Here is a 21,689-nt window from a genome sequence, read left to right on the forward strand (position 1 = left end):
AATTCATAGCAAAAGTAAGATATGAAAGCAATTTAACAAAAATCTGCTTTAAACAAAAAATATGTAAATACGCAACTGGTGTTTTTTATTTATATTTTTCAAAAGGTGTTTTTTCGTCAAGAAGATAAAAGTCTTCCTGATATATATAAAGTATAAAAACAAAACATTGCCCATATCCAACTTCACAGATTTTATATATTTTATTTTACAGTCTAAAGGCTGCCAATGTTCGCCGACAACGCAACGCAACAACAATGTCTGTCGGCGACTAATCTTGCACAATCATGTTTTGCAGAGACTCCTGCACACTTGTATCACACTACACAATTGGCTATGCCACGATTTTCAGTAAACAAAATGGCAGTGAAAAAGAACCGCAGAGAGAGGCTGAGAAGGGTGAAAGCCCTCAGCACTGCTACTTTGCCAATAGTGCCGGTCTGTCACCGAGGTCGTACCAGGGCTAGGCAGTACTACACTTCACACATCAGTTCAGACAGGATTCTGCAGCTAACACATATATTGTGTGTCTAATGGAAAACATTCAAAGGATATCCCAGACACTTCCGTGTGTCTCCCTGGTTATTATCTCCTCCACTATAGCAGGGTGAATTCCTGCTTTGGTGTTGGTATTGTCCTGTTCCTAGGGATTAAAAAACCTCAAAGGAAACGGATAGCTGAACGAGCTTACACTCAAAGGCATTCAGTCAAAAATGGCGGTGTTCTTCACACGCGAGGGAAAGGAGAATGATGAACTTACCTTCACGGGTCCCACCGGACATCCTCAAACCTGCGATAATTAATTCAAACCCACAAGGATTTAAAATGTACAAAAATACCAGCTTTATTGAAGAAATGCTGGTAACAAAATAACAGCAGGCAAAACTAAGATTCCTAAATAGGACATCCCCATACAGACTCATATACAGACAAAGGGAACAATAAAGGTGAATATAATGGCTGTTTGTCTTTAGGTACTTAGCTCTGGGGGTCTCCTAAACCCCCTCGGGAATCATCAAAACTCCCACATCCTTTGCGGGAACAGCACAGGCCTCCATGCACAGTTCACTCATGGGAAACGCAGGCCTCGGTCTGCAGTCCGTGTGCAGGAAACCGCAGGCCTCGGTCGGCAGTTCGCTCCTCCTCACAATCACGATGATGGCGTAACACGACCGTTCACCACCAAACCCCACAGCCAAGAGCTCGTAAACTTTGACTGTTCGTTGAGACTGTCCCACCGCAAGAGAGCCTATCGGCGACCATTCACTTCCAGATCCAGAAGCCGAGAGTGAAAATGTCGGCCCTCCAATTCCTTCATACTCAAGGCTCTGACATCATCCGATGCTGCTTGTGCCTGCTGCGATCAGCCAGTTCCTCTCTTTGTTGCTCGACAAATCTCACCAATCACTGCTCTCCGGGGTGTGGCCTCCCAGACCTGCCTGCTTGATGTTATCAAACGTAGGTGGTATCATTGTTGGTGCCCAAAGTCCTGTTTCCGGTTAGCTTTTATTTAGTGTCTGTTAATGCGCTATTGCCTGGCTTTGTGTGTTTGTTGCATTGTCATAAGGAACAGAAGGGAAATAACAGAGGCAATTACAGACAGGGGGTTCATTACCCATAATCCCTAACTAATTAACATAACCCCACCCCTCTCGTGGGGACACTTATACACTTACACGACATACGGTCTACCGGATCCCTACTTATGTACATGGGGGTTCTTCTGCTTCATCGTCTGGTCTGTTAGGGGAAAAATTGTGCAGATTTGTCTACAAGCATGACATTTGGCACACTTGTAGTTTTTGTCATGCTGAATTCAAATCTGCCGGGAGCCAAAGCCAATTCTCAATGGGAGCGCCATATTTGACACTTCAAAATGGCCGCCACTCAAAAACTGACTTTTCCGTTACTAGCCAACCAAAAGTCACATAATTACAATTAAAAGCACTTTTCTAGGGTTTTGGACCTCACTGATTCTAAATCTGATGTCTGTTTGACAGTAGCCTTGACAGGAAATTTTACATATTCTTTTTTTTTTTTTGACAATTTTTTAAATTTTAATTTTTTAATTTAAATTTATTTTATTTTATTTTATTTCAGGTGCCTGTCGTTCTGCTGTGGGAATAGAAGAATAGAATAGAAGAATAGAGAATAGAAGTCCTAGCTGTACTGGTGGTGGATGGCAAGGATGGATGCCATCAACTGGGAGCTTTGCTGTGTCTGCCAAGAAGAAAAGGATGAACGGTTGCAGACGCCAACGGAAGAGGGCCTTGCTTCAATTGAGAAAGATCTGAATGGTTTTAAAGCCATTGGTGTCATGCCTTCTTGTTTGAAAGTGTCATGGGCTCAGCTTGATGAGGGCCAGGGCATTGCTAAGACGCTTCAGACACACAATGCCAAATATCACAAAGTTTGCAGAACCTACTGCAGTAACTCTCGCCTGAGAAGGTTCACTGAAAAAGAGGATTCTAGTGACCAAAACTCACCTAAGAAACTACGGTCCAGTTTTGCAGTGTCTTCTGCTCCTCAGAAGTCTCCTTGTTGCATAATATGTGAGGGACAGGACCAAAAGAATCTACATAAAGTTGAAACATTTAATGTAGACACAAACTTAAAGACCTGGGCTCAGAGCACCAACAATTTCAATCTTCTGGGCAAACTGATTGCCCACGCAGCTGATGCCCACGCTGGTGACACTTACTATCATGTACAGTGTTACTTGCACCTGAGAGACTCAGCTCGTGCTGAGGATCGCAGATCATCTGCAGGTCCTCCTGCCCCTCACTTCAATTCAGTTGCCATTGCGCAGATTGTTGCTTTAGTCGAGGACTCTGACTCAGTCTTCAAACTGTCTGCTTTGCGACAGTTATATAGAACACTTGTGGAGCAACAGGGAATTCCCTGTTCTGATACCAGGGAACCACATGCCACACGGTTCAAGGAGTATCTTCTGAAGCTGCTTCCTGAGTCGACAGAGTTCTCCCAGGGCAAGGAAGTCTATATCTCTAGCAACCAGAACGTTGGAGATCTAATAGCTGAAGCCCATAAGTCCCAGATAGGTCAGGATGATGCTTTGTTGTTGATGCGAGCAGCAGTAATACTTAGGAAATGCTGTCTCCAGAGGCAAGAACCATTTACTGGTTCTTTTGCCTCTGATTCCCTGACATCTCCCATCCCTGGACAGCTGAGAAGCTTCCTCAACATCCTGCTCCAGGGCCCCTCAATCTTGCGTGAACAGAGCAATGAGGAGTTGCAGGCGCAGGTACAAGGCAGGGCAAGAGTTGCAAGCGCCATTGCCCAGCAGATTATTTATAATACCTGCAGTGGTTCACATCATGCCACAAAGTCCAGCAACATCCGTCACAACAAAGAACATGAGACCCCTTTCCCTTTGTACCAGGGCCTCAAGCTGCATGGTGAGGGTAGGCGGAAGAAAGAGATCAATAATGCCAATGCCTTTGGGGTTTCTGTGTCTTACAGTCGTGTCTTGGAGATCAGGCGATCCATGGCACGAGCACACGTCAAACAGTTTGTCCAGGATGGAGTTGTGCTGCCCACAAACATCCGTAGTGGGGTCTTCGTGACCTTTGATGTAGACAACTTGGATAGCAGCAACCAAGGTAACTTCTCCCATGATGAGTTCCATGGGACAGCAATCAGCGTGACAAACCACCTGTCTTGGGACAACCAAGGAGTACAGCGACCCTCTATCGAGCTGGATCCTACAGACACTACTGTACCACAACTTCCCGAATCCTACACAGTGGTTCAGCCAGCTGAATTCTCAAGCAATGATTTGCATGTACCATGTACTCCAGATCTCAATTCTCGGCCGTCTCATAATCTGCTACATGGAGCCAAATTCAAGGATGAGTCCTGGATGGCACATGTGTCCACAGTGCTGAAACAGGACACATTGCCAGAAGGTGAAGTCATCACCTGGTCAGGCTACAACTCCCGACTCATGAGTGATGACTCTGTGAAGCCTAAGGCATTGATAGGGGTTCTACCTCTGTTCCCTGACAAAGCAGCCACACCTTCTATGATGAAACATGCAATGCATCTCACAATGCAAGGCACAGAGGCCCTCAACCCTGGTCAAACTCCTGTGCTTGGTGGTGACCAGCCTCTGTATGCCATCGCTAAGCAGCTGCAGTGGTCATTCCCTGACACAATGGGGGAAGATAAGCTGGTCCTGATGATGGGTGCTCGACACATAGAGGACAAAATGCACCAGATGATTGGTAAGTTGCTGCGGGACTCTGGGTGGAGCAACATTCTTACTCAGGCCCAGGTCCTCACATCTGGCCGTGCCCAGTCTGTGCTTCATGAGCATCATATAAAGCGCACTCGCTATGCTCACCAGGTCTCTGTCATGGGTCTGTATCTCCTCAGACAGAAGTCATACTCCAATTACTGCTCTGGTGTTGAGGGACCACCTGAGTCTCTAGAGATCTGGGCTCAAAGGTCCAGAACTCACAATCCCATGTTCATGAAATAAAATAAATAAAATAAAATTTAAATAAAAAAATTAAAATTTAAAAAAATTGTCAAACATAAAAATAAAAAAAATGTAAAATTTCCTGTCACGGCTACTGTCAAACAGACATCATATTTAGAATCAGTGAGGTCCAAAACCCTAGAAAAGTGCTTTTAATTGTAATTATGTGACTTTTGGTTGGCTAGTAACGGAAAAGTCAGTTTTTGAGTGGCGGCCATTTTGAAGTGTCAAATATGGCGCTCCCATTGAGAATTGGCTTTGGCTCCCGGCAGATTTGAATTCAGCATGTCACAAACGACAAGTGTGCCAAGTTTCATGCTTGTAGACAAATTTGCACAATCCCCCTAACAGACCAGACTATTACCCATAATCCCTAACTAATTAACATAACCCCATCCCTCTCGTGGGGACACTTATACACTTACACGACATACGGTCTACCGGATCCCTACTTATGTACATGGGGGTTCTTCTGCTTCATCGCGAATACAGAACATGGTAATCTATACACTTCTACCTGGCTCTAAGGTAATCATTGTCTACCACCCACAAACGTAACAGTATTGCTGTGTATGTTTGATCCTCCCTTCTTTAAAACCCTGCCCTCAGTGGTTGCCTCCAACCCCATGGAGTACATTTTACTCAGTATGCCTCTCAGTATCAATGTACAGTTGTTTTTTGGTGTGTCACAATGGCTCCCAAAATCTGTTGACTCAATATATGTATTACATGCACCACAAAGATTTGTACAGTCACGTGAAAAAGTAAGAACACCCCTTGTAAAGTTTTGACTTTTTCAACATATTTCAACATACAGCTATTTGATCTTCATTTCAACAATATTGATAGATAAAGGTGATATAATATAACAAATATCATGAAACATTTACATTTTGTAGTCCATTGTATAATTTAAATAAACATAAATGCAAATTTCGCATGTGGAAAAAGTAAGTACACCCCTACATTTATCACTACTTCAAATACCTAAAATTAGAATCAGGTGCCCCAGCTCAGGTGCAAATGATTACAACATCGTTAGAGAGGATCTTGGAGGAACCTGTCTTATTTAAACGTCAGACATTTAGTTTGGTTTGCTCTTTGTTGTTGAAGTGTGCGGCATCACCATGCCTAGATCAAAAGAGCTCTCTGAGGCCTTCAGAAAGAAGGTTATAGATGCCAACGAGTCTGGGAAGGGATTTAAAAAGATCTCCAAACAATTTGAAATCAATCATTCGACTGTCCAGAAGATCATCTACAAGTGGATAAGATTCCAAACAACTGCCAACTTGATCAAGCCAGGCCGCTTCAGCAAGTTCAGCCTGAGAGCAGACCGCAAGATGCTGAAAGAAGTCTCTAAGAACCCCAGAATGTCATCACAGGTCTTACAGGTAGCTCTTGCCACTGTTGATGTCAAAGTGCACGAGTCTACCATTAGAAAGAGGATGCACAAATTTGATCTACATGGGAGGTGTGCCAGGAGGAAACATTTGCTGTCCAGAAAGAACATCAGGGCAAGACTAAAGTTTGCCAATGAACACCTAGGCAAAGACCAGCACTTCTGGAACAATGTGCTCTGGACAGATGAGTCAAAGGTAGAGCTATTTGGCCACAGTACCAGAAGACATGTTTGGTGAAAACCAAAGACAGCATTTGACCACAAGAACCTGCTACCAACTGTAAAGCATGGTGGTGGAAATATTATGGTTTGGGGCAGCTTTGCTGCATCAGGGCCTGGGCAGCTCACCATCATAGAATCCACTACGAATTCTTCATTGTACCAGAGGGTGCTTGAGCATAATGTGAGGCCATCTGTTGGAAAGTTGAAGCTCAACCGAAGGTGGACCTTGCAACACGACAATGACCCTAAATATACCAGTAAATCCACCAAGGAATGGCTGAAAAGAAAGAAATGGAGGGTTCTGGAATGGCCAAGTCAAAGCCCGGATCTAAATCCCATCGAGATGTTGTGGGGGGATTTGAAACGAGCTGTGCATGCAAGAAACCCCTCAAACATCGCACTGCTGAAAGAAACACTGCTGAAGTGGAGGAGTGGGCAAAAATTTCTCCCAGTCGATGTCAGAGACTGACAGACAGTTATAAGAAATGCCTACTTGAGGTTGTTTCTGCCAAAGGGGGCAATACCACCTATTAGAGCCAAAGGTGCACTTACTTTTTCCACATGCGAAATTTGCATTTATGTTTATTTAAATTATACAATGGACTACAAAATGTAAATGTTTCATGATATTTGTTATATTATATCACCTTTATCCATCAATATTGTTGAAATGAAGATCAAATAGCTGCATGTTGAAATATGTTGAAAAAGTCAAAACTTTACATGGGGTGTACTTACTTTTTCACGTGACTGTAGATATCAACTGCATTTTACATGCATTGCAGTGTTTGTCTAAGACAACAAACAAGCATATGTTATATGAGCTTTGAGTGGCAGGGTAGCTGTTTTCAGCAACTGCTGGGAGGAACTTCACTGCGAGGCCCGGACTCAGCTGGCTCCGGCTGACAGTAACTGGTATGGGCCCCTTGTCCAGGGTAACGGAATCCCACTGCCTTGTGGGAGAAGCCCACAAGGTTCTGAGCCAGCACCTCCATCACAGCTACAAATAGTAATGGACTTCGTACCGACCCCTGATGCACTCCCACCTTCACCTCAAACTCACCACTGTTCCTGTCCTTTGTCCTTACAGCTGTGCGCGCTGTTTTGTACATTGCCATCACTACTCTGATCAACCATTCCTCCACTCCTAACTTCCTCAATGCCCATGTCAATACTTCGTGTGGAACCCTATCGAATGCTTTCTCCAGATCAACAAACCCATGAAACAACTTTTTCCTCCTCTCCATGTACTTCTCCTGCAACTGCCCCTGTCATTGTCCCTACATTCCATGTCCCAAACCTCAGAAACCGATCTCCACTTCGGGCTGTACCCTGCCCATATGTAGTTGTAATTGTCATGGTTCTCTTTATGAGGCAATCTTTTCATGGCCGGATGCCCTTCCTGACGCCAACCCTCTTAGTCGCCTTTTACGACACGCAGGGATACGGTGTACCTATTCTAATGCAGGGTACACACTGGGAATATATATATATATATACTCCTCACCCAACCACAATATTTGAACTTTTGTTATCTGCATTATGAAGCGTACTGGTTCATAAAAGATAACTTACTGGCTAACCCAGTTCAACATTGTTTTAATGCAATTTTTTGAAGACTTATTTACCACCCAGCATCATCACGAGCTTGTCATGAACCTTTATTTTAAAATGTCAATGATAGTTGCAGATATTACATTGTCACTGTGCTTGTCCTTACCGTATCACCCGTGGTTCCTTTTCGACCAATAAAACCATTTTCTCCAGGAAATCCCTGAAACAAAGGCCTGCACAGTGAGCTATCACTTTTCAAACAAGCCATCACTGAGTTGGGGATGACTACCTTATAAATTTTCAACCAATATTATATATATATATATATTATTTATTTATTTAAGACTAAGGAATATATGACTTGAGAAACATCATGTTAGGCAGATGTACATTAAATTTTAGGATGAAATATGGCAACATTCCATCCAGATTTCAGTGATATCTACACCAGACGATACATTTCACTGCATTAAAAAGGTTCTCATGAAATTCGTCAAGTAATCTGTTGAAACACGTACGAGTGACAAGACTGCCAACTGCGCACATTGTCATTTGAGTGTCTGGTGGATATATGTCTGTGTTTACTCACCGTGTCTCCTTTATCACCTTTTCGCCCCGGAGGCCCTCTCAATCCAGGTACACCCTGTTCACCCTGTACACGAGAAAGGTCACGATTCCCTCCCTCTGTCTGGAGTCCAGGTAAAAGGAATCCTGTATATCCACTCTGTCTTCCTTTCATCTCGCTCTGTATAATCTACACTAGCTTTTGTACATTTGGCAGATCAAACTCAATCAGGATGCTTGTGCACTACACCTTGATAAGTATTCCGAAATGTTTGGGTTAAAAAAAACCAAAAAAAAAAACCACATTTAGAGGCCATTTTTCCCCGCAAAGCGGGGGTTGGCCTTTTTCGGGGACCGTGGTTGTTGTTGTTTTTGGGTCCCCTTTTTGAAGCAATGTTTTACGGCCGGATGCCCTTCCTGCCGCCAATCCTTTTTGTCGCCTTTTACGACAAGCAGGGAATTACCAGTGAACTGGTACTCAATTTGTTTTGTTTTGGGTTGTTAAACAATATTCAAATAAAGCATCATTGGTGAGGTAAAAAAAACATGGATTAACTAGAGACTTCAAGTGGAATAGATCTATTGGCACCAATTTATTCAGTGATCATTTCACAGATGCAAAGTCAAAGAAACAAAGAAAAAAAAAACCCATGCTCCGAACTTCACAAAGGTCCGAATGTATTTATAATACTGTACCCTAAACAAATGATCACTATATGATGCCGATGGAACTGCAGTATTTATCCTGGATTAAGCATATTGTGAGTGTGGTGGCGAAGTTGAAGGGGCATTCCTTTTGTGCATTCACTTCTAGCAAGGCAGCTAACACAAGAAACGTTCACATTGTGATACAAACACGAATCTTGGCATTCCGGCTCCTATGTAGATACTCTTGAAATCCAGGCAATTAGCCAACTCGATTTTTTTCAAAATGGCCCCCAAAATTGCTAAAAAAGGTTGTTAAAAATTTCAATATATCTTAATTAGGTTAGGTTCTAAGCTTCCATAAGCCCTGCTATTCCCAGAAAATGAACATGTGATTCGATTGTTGTTAAAACGTCAATCTGGCTCACTATTGATCTTCATGAGATGAAATATTATACCTGCCGTGCTTACATGTGATGCCATTCTGCACTTTGTGGTTGACTCTCAAGGTGCCACCTATACATTACATAATGCAATTTTGGAGAATTTTTTATACACCCTCCTCCTCCCTCCCTAACTCCATCAAAGCTGTCACTCTGGACCAAAGATTCCCCATTCCCAATAGTTTTGCAACACTTTGATAGACAACACCTCAGCCCCCCGAACCTCCGCGGGAATGGAGGGAATGAGAATATTCAAGTTCATGAATACTCACCAAGGATAATATATTTATTGAAGCGATGCTGAAGCCCGCATCGCTTTGTGGAAAGACAGGCTTGCCAATCTCGAACAACCCCCAGCAATGGAAATTCTACCTGATTAAAGCCTCCCTCCCAGGAGCTAAATGCAACTGGATAACATGGAAGTGCCTTAACAGACTTAAGACTGGTGTACGTCGTTCAAAGGTGTTACTAAACAAATGGGGATATACAACCATCCCGACAACTTGCGAATGTGGAACTGAGTCACAGACCATGCAACATCTCCTGCAATATTCATCGCGAGAGGAACCCTGCACTGTTGCAGATCTTGCCGAATTCAACAACAAGGCACAAAAATGTGTCCTGTTTTGGCTGGGCCATGTATAGACTGTCCGGGGACATGACAAGAAGAAGACCATGGATAATTCAATACTTTCGAAGGGGTTATGTAACACAGGCTTAAACATCCACTGATCCCCAGTGATGCATCATAACACTGGTCCAACCACAGTGAATTACATCATATATGGGAAGCTTCTAATGGCCTCAGAACAATTTGAATTTGAGTTTGGAAGGAAGATATTTCCTTTGAAAAGGGAGCTCTGACTACATGACCAAAAATAACTAACTATTACAAACTTTTATTCAAAAATAACAAATGCAACACTGAGAGGTATTAGACAATACTACTTTCAATCCCGTGGTATCTCTTGTACAGAATAAACTATTTAAGGAACATGAAGGACATTTCACCTTGACACCTTGTGATCCTGGCTCACAAGAGCAGGATAAGGTCGTCTTGTTCTTTTCCGCAGGAAGTGGTGGATTCGTGGCCACAGGTGGCAGTTCGGGAGAAGGTCTTACAGGAACCAATGTGATTTCTGGGCCACACTAACAAAGCAACAGACAATTGGGATATAAATTACAACTCTATTAAATTTTACAGTGACCCTTCCTGCCCTGTTACCTCCCCCCCCCCCCCCCCCCAGTACATGAAATCAGCCTTTGAGTTCGAGTTAGTCCCAATTTCAGGTTCTCTGGTCATGAGCATTATCCAGGGTGAGTAATGTGGCAGTGTCCATAGAATCTTCTAGAAACTATTTTGTAAAGTTTTTAAAATTCTAGTAGCTACAGCCAAGGTGGCCAAGTTGCAATACTTGCACAAGATGGCCAACTTGGCCAAACATTATGATCGACGATGCCATTAACAGTTCAAACGTTCAGGTGGTTAACTCCTTCGCTTTTCGAGAAATCAATGTCAGCCATGGAAGCAAGGATGAAAGAGAGGAGGAAAGATTTCAACCAACTCCCAAGAATGTATGCCAGACAAGATCAATCTTCACATTGTATCTCAATACATCTGGAGAACTAAATGGTATTCATAGAATACTTACCCTGCGCAGTCTTGATAAGGACTTGGTGCAAGCCAACTCTTCTGTTTTTTGAGGGTTTAAAAAAAATTCAATATGGCTGCCAGACCAGTGACTGATGACGTCACTTTTATCAAACTATATTTCCCATGGGTAGTTGATCAATTAGTTAAAGATTTGCATTGCTCTGTTAAGCAGTTTAAGAGGAGAATATTTTATGAGAATTTTTTTTCCATTACTTATCGAATCAAGCATTGTACTCGTCGAATTATGACGTCATAATTAAGGCACCGATGACATCATCATTAACATATCTTATTCCCCATGGGGAGTACTTGACAATGAGCCATGTTTCAATTTTTTCCATGAAGCAGGGTCGGAAATATGGAGGAGCAAAGTTTTTCGGTTTTTGCAAGATGGCACCTTTACCGCTGAACTATGATGTCATAATTATCATTAAAATATTCTACAGGAGGAGGCACTCCTATGGTGAAAATTTTGTGTCAATCGTTCCAAGAATTGCAGAGAAAATAATTCATACTGATCGAAGTAGATGATAAATGTTGCTTCTGGGACACCTCCGTTTAACATGGGAAATCCCTATCTAATGTCATTTACCCCCCTGTTTTAAAAAAAATCATAAACACCTCTATTTCTCCCTCTATGAACCTATAATCCTTCTCGCCTTATGAACCTATAATCCTTCTCACCTTATGAACCTATAATCCTTCTCACCTTATGAACCTATAATCCTTCTCGCCTTATGAACCTATGATTTTCTTCCTTTATGAACCTATAATCCTTCTAGCCTTATGAACCTATGATCCTTCTCACTTCCATGTAAATTTTACCCTATTCCCCCCACTACCCCCTTAATATAGTTCCTTAGACCACTCTGCTAATGAGCCTATAAATATATTATCTCTTTCTAACTTTTTTAAGAGTTCCATTCTCCTATAGAACTCATCCCCATCAAGTATATTTATAAAGTATACAGGTTCCTTAACCTTTTGTTGTGAAAGTATAAAGTGGTATGTTTCACGGAGGGTTCTTGTTTGACCTCCTCCTCTCCCACATACCATTTTAAAATTATAATATTTATTATCCGATTGATAACCATTAAAGTTCTCACTCCACTCTAATATATTTTTCTTCCCACCCTCCATTACCCCACTTAACAAATGAATACGTTTATCCGTCTTGAGAACCTTCTGACCAGTGATTCTCTCAACCTCTTGAATCTGATATTTTTCACATTCGTTATGTTTTCCATTTATATACCAAGGTTGATTACACCTCCACTCTTTAGTCTGGTTGATACTTGGTTCTATCATTTATATAATAGTAAAAAAGGTGGCGGTAGCCCGTTAAAATCCCTAACCCCCCTTTTTAACTTATCACTTATATATATATATATATCTTATATACTTATATAACCATAAGGGAGACGATCAATTCCATTTTCTAAAATAAACCTCTTATCATCAAAAGCCCCCAATGCTTTCTTATTCACCTCTTCTGAATATAATTGATGTTTATAACTTCTTATTCCATTAATCTTTCTAAACTCTTCTTTCTTTGTTGTTAAACAGTTATAATAATCCTTAAAGTTTATTGTTTCTTTAATGACATTTTTCTTTATACCTTTTAACTTCTTATCAGTCTTTTCAACGTTATTCACAATGTATTTATAAGCATAAGCCTTCGACCTCAATCCCACAAATTCACTCATAACATTTCCTCCCAATTCATCCTTGAACTTTCCAATCACCTTTTTATTTTTAGAAGAGAACAACTCACTCTCTGGACTGTAATTACTTGTATCATAGATATTAATGTCCTTTTTCATATCTGAATAAACATCATCAGTATTAATTTTCAAAATAAAACTATCAGTATCCATATACAACAATGACACATTATCCTTATACTTTGATTTTAGATTAATATAAAAGTAATCATACATTAATGACTTTGACAAGTCAAGAATTGATGTTCCAATGTAAATAGGTTTGTCCATTTCAATACTCTCTTTAACCAAATGGATCGCACAAAAGTTCTCAGTAAAGACCTCAGCTCTAGTAAAACTCGGTCTATTAATTAATTTTGATGCTTGTTCCCAAGATGTTGCTAGTCTGATATTTTGTCTTTTCCTCACATTCTCCATGGTCTTACCAAAGACCGCATTATTCATTAATTTATAAAAGTCTTTCTCAAAATCTGTTTTTGACTCTGTTCTTCTTTGTGTATTAAAATCAATGTACCCCTTTAACCAATGACTTTGATTGAACTTTAGAACCCTGTGGATCTTCTCTACTCTTAGACCTTTTGATAAATATTGTCGCAAATTTCTTTGGTGTAGTACATAATTTTTCTTGTTATATAATGTAGTAAGTAATTTTTCTGTTGATTCACCTATATCAAACGATCGTTGATAATCACTCAACCATTCTTTCTTTGGACTTTCTTTCTCACAAGCAAATGGAAGATCTTTATGTTTGATATGAAGTTCTTCAGGATATTTTAAATCAACCTCAAAATAATAACCAACCTTTGAATCATCCAATTGTTTTTGTGTAGAGATACATACATCTTGTAAAACCTTTGTGTAGTCTTTTTCCTTTACCCATCTTAGTTTCCCATAAGGAAGAGCTTGAGACATTGCCCAGCCATACAAGTTGTTTGCGTCATAGTACATCAAGTAAGAACTCTCTTTCGTTGAATCATAATTTGGAAGATATTTGTTATTTGCTTTTGAGTAGCTGCTCGAGCATACTTGTGAAATTCCACCTCTTTTTGCCTTTTCAATCATCAAAAGCATATCGACATCGGTTATCAAATCCAAATCTTGTTTTGTCATTTTCAACATCGCGCTCCAAGCCAATCCAGGTGCTGTGTAGTAGTGAGCAGGATCCAATCCATATCCAGTGCGACAAACAGATCTAAAGGCTTCAAATACATCGGCCAATAAAAGCACATCAGTTTTGAGATACAAATCGTGATACTCACCAAGATTCTTGATGTTATATTTTTCCCAAACATTTTGTGCGTGTACATAATCTTTATCAGATATATGACTGTTGTTTAATTTGTTATCGAAATTTTCTTTTAAAGGAAGTTGTGTTTCATTGAATCTCTCAAATGAGTCCATATAGTCATAGGGGTAAATTCCCTTTTGTGTTAGAAAATCTTTATCTGAAAAATACTCTGAAAGACATGGAAACTCTTTTAGATTTTGAACCAAGTTAGCCAATGGACTTGCCATGAATTTAAATGTATCAAGAAATCTGATATGAGTAATAGGAGATGTGTGAATTGTTTTTGTGAATGAAATGTATTTCTGATCTGTGTTAGGAATTGCTGAAATGTGTCCAGATGTCTTTGAAAGTTCATTAATAAATAGATGCGTATCATAATGAGCATTGTTATGAAGAAAGACAGGAATGAAAGAGGGGAGTTGATAATTAATATTACAACTTTGATGAGCTGGACCTCTATATTTACCAGTGAGATGACAATGATCTCTAACCTTTAGACCTTCACCAATTTTTTCCTCACAAATATGACAAACATTGTTTTTTCTAAATTCCCTTTTCTGTTCACTCGTCAAAGACATTGGTTTATTAGTTTCTCTCATTATCTTGGTTAATCGGACACAGTCTTTTTCTAGTCGTTTCACAAACTCCTCTGGGGTATTTGAGCCTCTATACTCCTCTAACTTGTTATATTTATCACCAACGGATGATTTGATATAATAACAAAAACCGCAAGGAGTATGTTTTTGATATTTATTTGTGTATGAATCTTTTGGATCTGGAGAAGCAGTATCTATTTTTTCTAGAATACTTTCAAAATCAGCATATATAACAAATGGATGTTTGATCTTTTTCTTTTCATCTTTGAATGTGATATTTGAGCCTTCTTTAGGCATATTGATTACCGTTGATTTATGTTCACCACAATAATTTGAATGTTTATCTAATCTTTCTTGTGTATGGAAGAAGTTAAGACAACGCAAACAAATATATATTTTATTTGTTCTTTTACATACTTGTGGTTTTATTAATTTAGCAATATCTTTAATGTATGTATAATGTGAATTTTCCTCTGAATTAAAATATAGAAGATTAATATGAGTTTGTTTACAATTGTCAGAAAGCTTTAAAACCTGAATGCTGTTTGTTTCTGTTAGACCATAAACATTAACTGATAAATTATTTATCTTTTCAAATTTAGGAATATCATTTAAAGCCATCGGAAACTTTAGATCTTTCGTATTTAATGTATTCTCATATTTTTTATAATGAGATACTCTTTCATCATGAAAATGTGGAGGATGTAAGTGTGCTAGAATAGACCAGAGAAAACATTTATTGTCTTTATTTTTGATATTGATAACTGCTTTTCTATTTTTGATAACACTGGGTAAATCAATGTAGGAAGAAGCTTTTAGAGGATCTGATTTAAGAATATGAATGTCTATGTAAATAATTTTTCCTATATTGAATCCACTTCCTACGATTGAATTATCCACATCTTGCTCTTGTTTAATAAGTTCATCATGGACTCCTGATGTTTTAAAATCTTGATATGAAGATATAAAGTGTGGCTCAGTTCTCATGTATGGTGTATCTATAACTCCTTCGTCCTTTGTCATTTCTAATTTTACTCCCATATAAAATTTAAGTGGTTTCATTTCTTTTAGTGTTTTTTCAATCAACGTTTGAACAACAGGTTTAACTCTTTCTACAGCATCAACTATAGACTCTGGTTCAGGAGGTTTGAAGTTAAAGACTCTTATTTTAATATGTTCTTTGAATGCGCCATCAGAGTTTTTAGTTGTGATAAAATTTGATAAATGTAGAATTGTTTTAAGATGTATTTCGAAGCCTTTCTTGAGGATATTTTTATTACATGCAGAACAGTGTTTTGTTTCCTTCTGAATAGGAGATAGTAGGTGAAGTAGATTAAATGTGTGTTTGTTAGTTTTAAGGTGTCTTTTGTATTGTTTATATTCTTGTTCACAAACATCGCAATACGTTGCTTTGATCATATTTATTTATATAGTAAAATTATACTTAAAACAAAGTGCCTTTTTTAGAGGCTTTTTAAAAGATGAAACTGTGCTTAAAGTAAACACCTTTGAGCTTTTCAACTCGTTTTATGTATATAACTTTACTTAAAGTAAAACACCTTTGAGTTTTTCAACTCGTTTTATGTATATAACTTTACTTAAAGTAAAATACCTTTGAGCTTTTCAACTCGTTTTATGTATATAACTTTACTTAAAGTAAAACACCTTTGAGCTTTTCAACTCGTTTTATGTATATAACTTTACTTAAAGTAAAACACCTTTGAGCTTTTCAACTCGTTTTATGTATATAACTTTACTTAAAGTAAAACACCTTTGAGCTTTTCAACTCGTTTTATGTATATAACTTTACTTAAAGTAAAACACCTTTGAGCTTTTCAACTCGTTTTATGCATATAACTTTACTTAAAGTAAAACACCTTTGAGCTTTTCAACTCGTTTTATGTATATAACTTTACTTAAAGTAAAACACCTTTTTTTTGTTTTTTTTTTTTTTTTTTTTTAATTTTTTTTTTTTTATTTTTTTTATTTTATTTTATTTTATTTTATTTTATTTTATTTTATTTTATTTTATTTTATTTATTTATTTATTTTTTTTTTTTTTTTTTTTTTTTTTTTTTGTATACAAGATCGAGGCTCGTGAAAGAGCTAACAATAATCACAAAAAAGACAAACCAACTCCTCTCTGGGGGAGCAAGGCCAGAGAGGAGTCGGTAGAAGACAGAAAGACCACCAACCTGCCTGCGGTGAGTGAGTGAAAGGCCCTCGGAGTTGACTACATCGCAGGAGATTCCAATGATTCTGAAAGCTTTGGCCTCAACAGCGTGAAGCCGAGCAAGGTGTGAGGCAGGAGCACCAGCCCAGAGGGGGGAACAGTATTCCATTGAGCTGCGGATGAAAGCCTTGTATGTGGTGAGGAGCTCAGGTGTGCCAAGGAAGGACTTCGCACGACGGAGGATGCCCAGTCGGCGACTGGCTTTGGAGGCGAGCTTGGAAATGTGGTTTTCCCAAGAAAGATCATGGCAGATAGTGAGACCCAAAAGCTTGAGCGACAGAACTTCTTGGAGAGGATTGTTGAGAAAGTAGATGGGAGGGTTGTCCAGTCGGTCCTTTCGGAGAGACATCGTAAGAGTGTGAGATTTATCAGGATTGAAAGACATGTTCCATTTGTTTGCCCAGTCTGTGATTTTGTCCAGGTCTGCAGAGAGTGAGGAGGCTGCAGACTGCTGATCTGAGGGATGAGGAATGGAGCGACATAGAGTAGAGTCATCAGCAAAGAGATAGAGAGGATTTTCAAGAGAGTCAGAGAGATCATTGATGAAGACCAGAAATAGCACAGGGCCCAGAAAGCCAGAAAATAGCACCTTTGAGCTTTTCAACACGTTTTATGTATATAACTTTACTTAAAGTAAAGCGTCTATGTATTAGCCAGAAAGTTTAGATACTCTAGTTCATCAATTTCAATTTCACTATCTGAGTCATCAATAAAGCTACTCTCATAACTATCATTTGAACACAAACTATTAGTATCATAACTATCTTCAGATCCTAGACTCTCAGTATAATAACTCTCAGAGTATTGACTGTTAATATCACTCATTTACATACCATTAAACTTCCATCAATATCTATATATTTTCTTTCATTAGAACTAATAACCACAATATTTTTTACATTAAATGTTATTTTCAAATAATCTCTAATAATCAGAGTACGGAATGATAGTTCACCACTAATATTCATATTATTAATTTCACCCACATCTTTGGGTCTATTAAAGAATATACAAATGTTTCCTCTAGAATCGTTGATGGTTTTATCATTCATTTTCAAAGCTTCTTTATCAATGATCTTTTCAAGCTTTGAGTAAATTGTTAGTAGTAGTGGAGAAACTTTTGTCAAATTTACTTTAATAGAGTTATTAATTAACATAGCTTGTCCTGTAAATTTAATAAAAGGACACATGTTATTCTCCATTATGGGTTTAATCCAAAAATTTCCATATTTATCTTTGTTCAATTTAACATCTTTGACATATTTTTCTATATCTTCCACCGAAGTAGAGATTGATTGAAATTTGTCTTTTGTGTTTTGAAACATTGTATTTATTAGCTAATAAATTTGCGTTTAGTTTAAGTAAAGTTATATACATAAAACGAGTTGAAAAGCTCAAAGGTGTTTTACTTTAAGCACAGTTTCATCTTTAAAAAAGCCTCTAAAAAAGGCACTTTGTTTTAAGTATAATTTTACTATATAAATATGATAAATTCTGAAGGATATTTAGAATTTCCAGACTCTCCATATGATAAATTAGAGAATTGTCCGGCTTGTGGTAGAGTGGGGCTTAATACAGAATCAGAAGCATATAAACAATGTATTTTCTGTGATTATCTTCTAATTAATGATAATAAAAAATATAGAAAAATATATAACTCTTTTAAATTAGAACCAAAAATGAATTACTTTACAAGATTAATAAGAGAGATGAATGTTAAGTATTATGGGGATAATACACCATTTCTTACAAGGGAAGAGACTATTTGTATTGAGGAAATGTATAAGGGTTTAATGATATTTATTATTCAAAATAATTTTAATGGAAATGTTAATACAAGATACTATATAAACAAAATAATGGATTATTTTGAAATTAAACCTGAACTCAGGATAAAATATAGAGTTTCTCAAAAAACTCAAAAAAAGTTAGATGACTTGTTTTCCAAATATATAAATGAATGATTTTTTACCTGTTTGGGAAAATAAGATAAAATTTAATAACCATAAAAATCTTCCAAATTCATTGAGATGTCTAATAGTCGGTTCAAGCGGATGTGGAAAAACCTGTTTACTTTTAAAGATGCTCCTTAGTCCTAATTTTTTAGATTATGATAATTTAATAATTTTTACAAAGTCAAGTTTTCAACCTGAGTATCAACTACTCTCACAGGGTTTTAATGCGGGTCTTAAAAAGGAAGACATTATCGGTTTATTTAAACTTCAAAACAAACTAAATGATTATAATATTGATGATATAATACAATTATTTTGTGATACACAGAAATCAAAATCAAAACTAAAACCCATAACTTGTATTCTCAGTGATAATACGGATGATATACCTTCACCTCAAGATTTAGATAAATCAAAAAAGAACCTCGTTATCTTTGATGATTGTGTTAATGAGAGAAACCAAACAGTAATGGATAGCTACTATACAAGAGGGAGACATTCTTCTTGTAATTGTATTTATCTTAGTCAGTCATATTTTCAACTCCCTCGGCGCTCAATAAGAAACAATGCTAATACTTTTATTTTATTTAAGTTAAATTCAATAGATACAAATAATTTTTGGAGAGATAATTGTTCTACATTACGTAGTAAGAAGGAATTTGAAAATAATATGAAACACACGATCGGAAAATATAAATATATTGTTGTGAAACAAGATGAGATACTAAATGATATTTTTCAATAAATAAATACAGAAAATGAATACCGAAGAAAGAGTAAGAAAGTTTAAAGAACATCAAGAGTTGCTTTCAAAAGTTGTAAAGCAACAGGAAGACATAAAGAAGAAAAGGAGACAGAAACTAACTGGTGAAGAAGCCTTTGAAAGAAAACAAGAGAAATTTTTTAAACCACTTTTAAAAACTCAACAAACGATTTCACCTACAGTTCCCATGGTAGAATTTACTCCAAAAAAATTTCAAATGCTCAAAGATTTTAGTCAAATGACAGAGCAAGAACTTGGAGAATTAGAATATGATGATGAAGGATTATTTCGGCATCTTGAGAAGGTAAATAAACTTTCCAATTATATTGTAGAAGCTCTTCAAAACAATGAATATTTGAAGGGTTCAAAAACCAGAGCAGGTCTCATTCCAACAGAAGAACCAGCACAGTTCCATCTTGTGAAAGAAAAGTTATTGATATTTAATGATAAATTGGTGTTCTTAAGTTCTGACCAACCAAATGTTGAATTAACCCCAAGATTAATGTTTCTTCTAACAAAAGATGGACATTCTAATTCACCTTATTTTGATGAACCGCTTGAAATGGAAAGAGAGGAAGATAGAGAGTATATTGAGTTGCTAAACACACTTGATTATGGAGTTTCTGTTGCTGGTAAAAGTAAGAAGAATGAGAAGGAGAAACATATTATTGATGCTTTAAGTAAGCTTGGTTCGGGTGTTAGTTTTCTTCCAAATGACCCATCACAATTAGTTAATAGGTTATTATTGTTGTTAGGTAGTAAGAAGGCTGGAAACAACAATTGTTTTAATGAAGCATCCGCCATTTTAGATCAGTTGATGAATATGAAAATAATTAATAAATGTCAATACAAAGATATTTTATTAGATATTAAATAAGATGAGAAGCACAATTCTTAGTTTTAATTTCACAACGAGTGATTACACAGCTTCATTCCCTTACCCACTACAACTTGACCCCAAAAAAGAATATGAGGCTTCTTTGTTGTCAATGGAGACTTATAATACCTTGTTTAATATCACAGAGAAAAACAACAAGTTTAGTTATAATCCAGGAAGTGGATATAAAACTATAACCGTTTCACCCGGTGCTTACGAGATTTCTCAAATATCTTCAGAAGTCTCTCGCCTTATGAAAGAAAAAGGTGATGAACCAAAAAATATTGTAATAGATATTCAAAAACACACTTCAAAATCAACTATTAAACTTAAAAATAATTATAAAGTTGATTTCACCATTGAAAAATCGTTTAGAGAGCTATTGGGTTTCTCTTCAAAAAAGGTTGAAACTAACGGGACGTCTTACAGTGATAATGTCATTCAAATATCCTCCGGTATAAATTCAGTATTAATTCATTGTGATTTGATTGATGGTGCTTATAACGATGGAATAAGAACAAATACAATATTTTCATTCAGCGCATACTCAACCCCGATTGGTTATAAATTTAATATGGAACCAAAAAATCTTGTCTATTTACCTGTGTCAGGAAAAACCATATACAGAGTAAATTTTAGGATAACCGACCAAGATAATCGTATGATATCCTTTAATGATGAAATTATATCCATCAGAATTCACCTACGTGAAGTTTTTCAATAAATAAATAATGGTTATTGTGAGAAAACACGAGTTGGGAAAATATAAAATAATTACAGGGGATGGGATGTTCCTTTCACCATACTATAAGGGTGAAGGTATGTTTCTTGGGAGAGGATACTATAAACCAAAGAGACAACGGGGTGTGGGACATCAATTTAGAAATAAAGGAGATGGGATAATTGATACTCTAATGGGTATTGGTTCAACCATCCTTAAACATAAAGACCTAATTGGTTCAACTGCTTCTGCCGTGGGCTCAGTTGCGGGTGCTATAAAGAGTATAAAAGATGCTCAAAAGGAGTCTCATAAATTACAAGCAATCAAAGAAATTAAAAAAGGTAAAACTCAACTATCTTCACAAGAACGACAAAAAATCATTAAAATACTTGGGTCAGGGTTTCAACAATTTTAATGCTATATAAATACAAGTATGGAAGCGATTGATAGTATCTATGATTTGGATGATACGATTATCATTTCAAACTCCACTAAAAAGGAAGACTATTTTAAGGTAAATGCTATAACAGGAACAGACTGGAATTCAAACGGA

At 37.4% G+C, this 21,689-nt stretch overlaps 1 protein-coding gene across 1 annotated transcript in view; it reads right to left on the reverse strand.

Annotated features, from left to right (window-relative positions):
• The window catches only part of COL22A1 (collagen type XXII alpha 1 chain), a 283,216-nt gene that overhangs the window by 218,643 nt on the left and 42,884 nt on the right, over window positions 1-21,689 (reverse strand). The window contains exons 6-8 of the mRNA XM_068129833.2: window positions 10,337-10,474; window positions 8,263-8,325; window positions 7,840-7,893 (exon numbers count right to left, since the gene is read on the reverse strand). Coding sequence (XP_067985934.2) covers window positions 7,840-7,893; window positions 8,263-8,325; window positions 10,337-10,474 — 255 coding nt within the window. The remainder of the gene's footprint in view (window positions 1-7,839; window positions 7,894-8,262; window positions 8,326-10,336; window positions 10,475-21,689) is intronic.

Source organism: Myxine glutinosa, chromosome 11 (genome assembly GCF_964187855.1).
Source record: "Myxine glutinosa chromosome 11, kmMyxGlut1.1, whole genome shotgun sequence".
Classification (NCBI taxonomy): Eukaryota; Metazoa; Chordata; class Myxini; order Myxiniformes; family Myxinidae; genus Myxine; species Myxine glutinosa.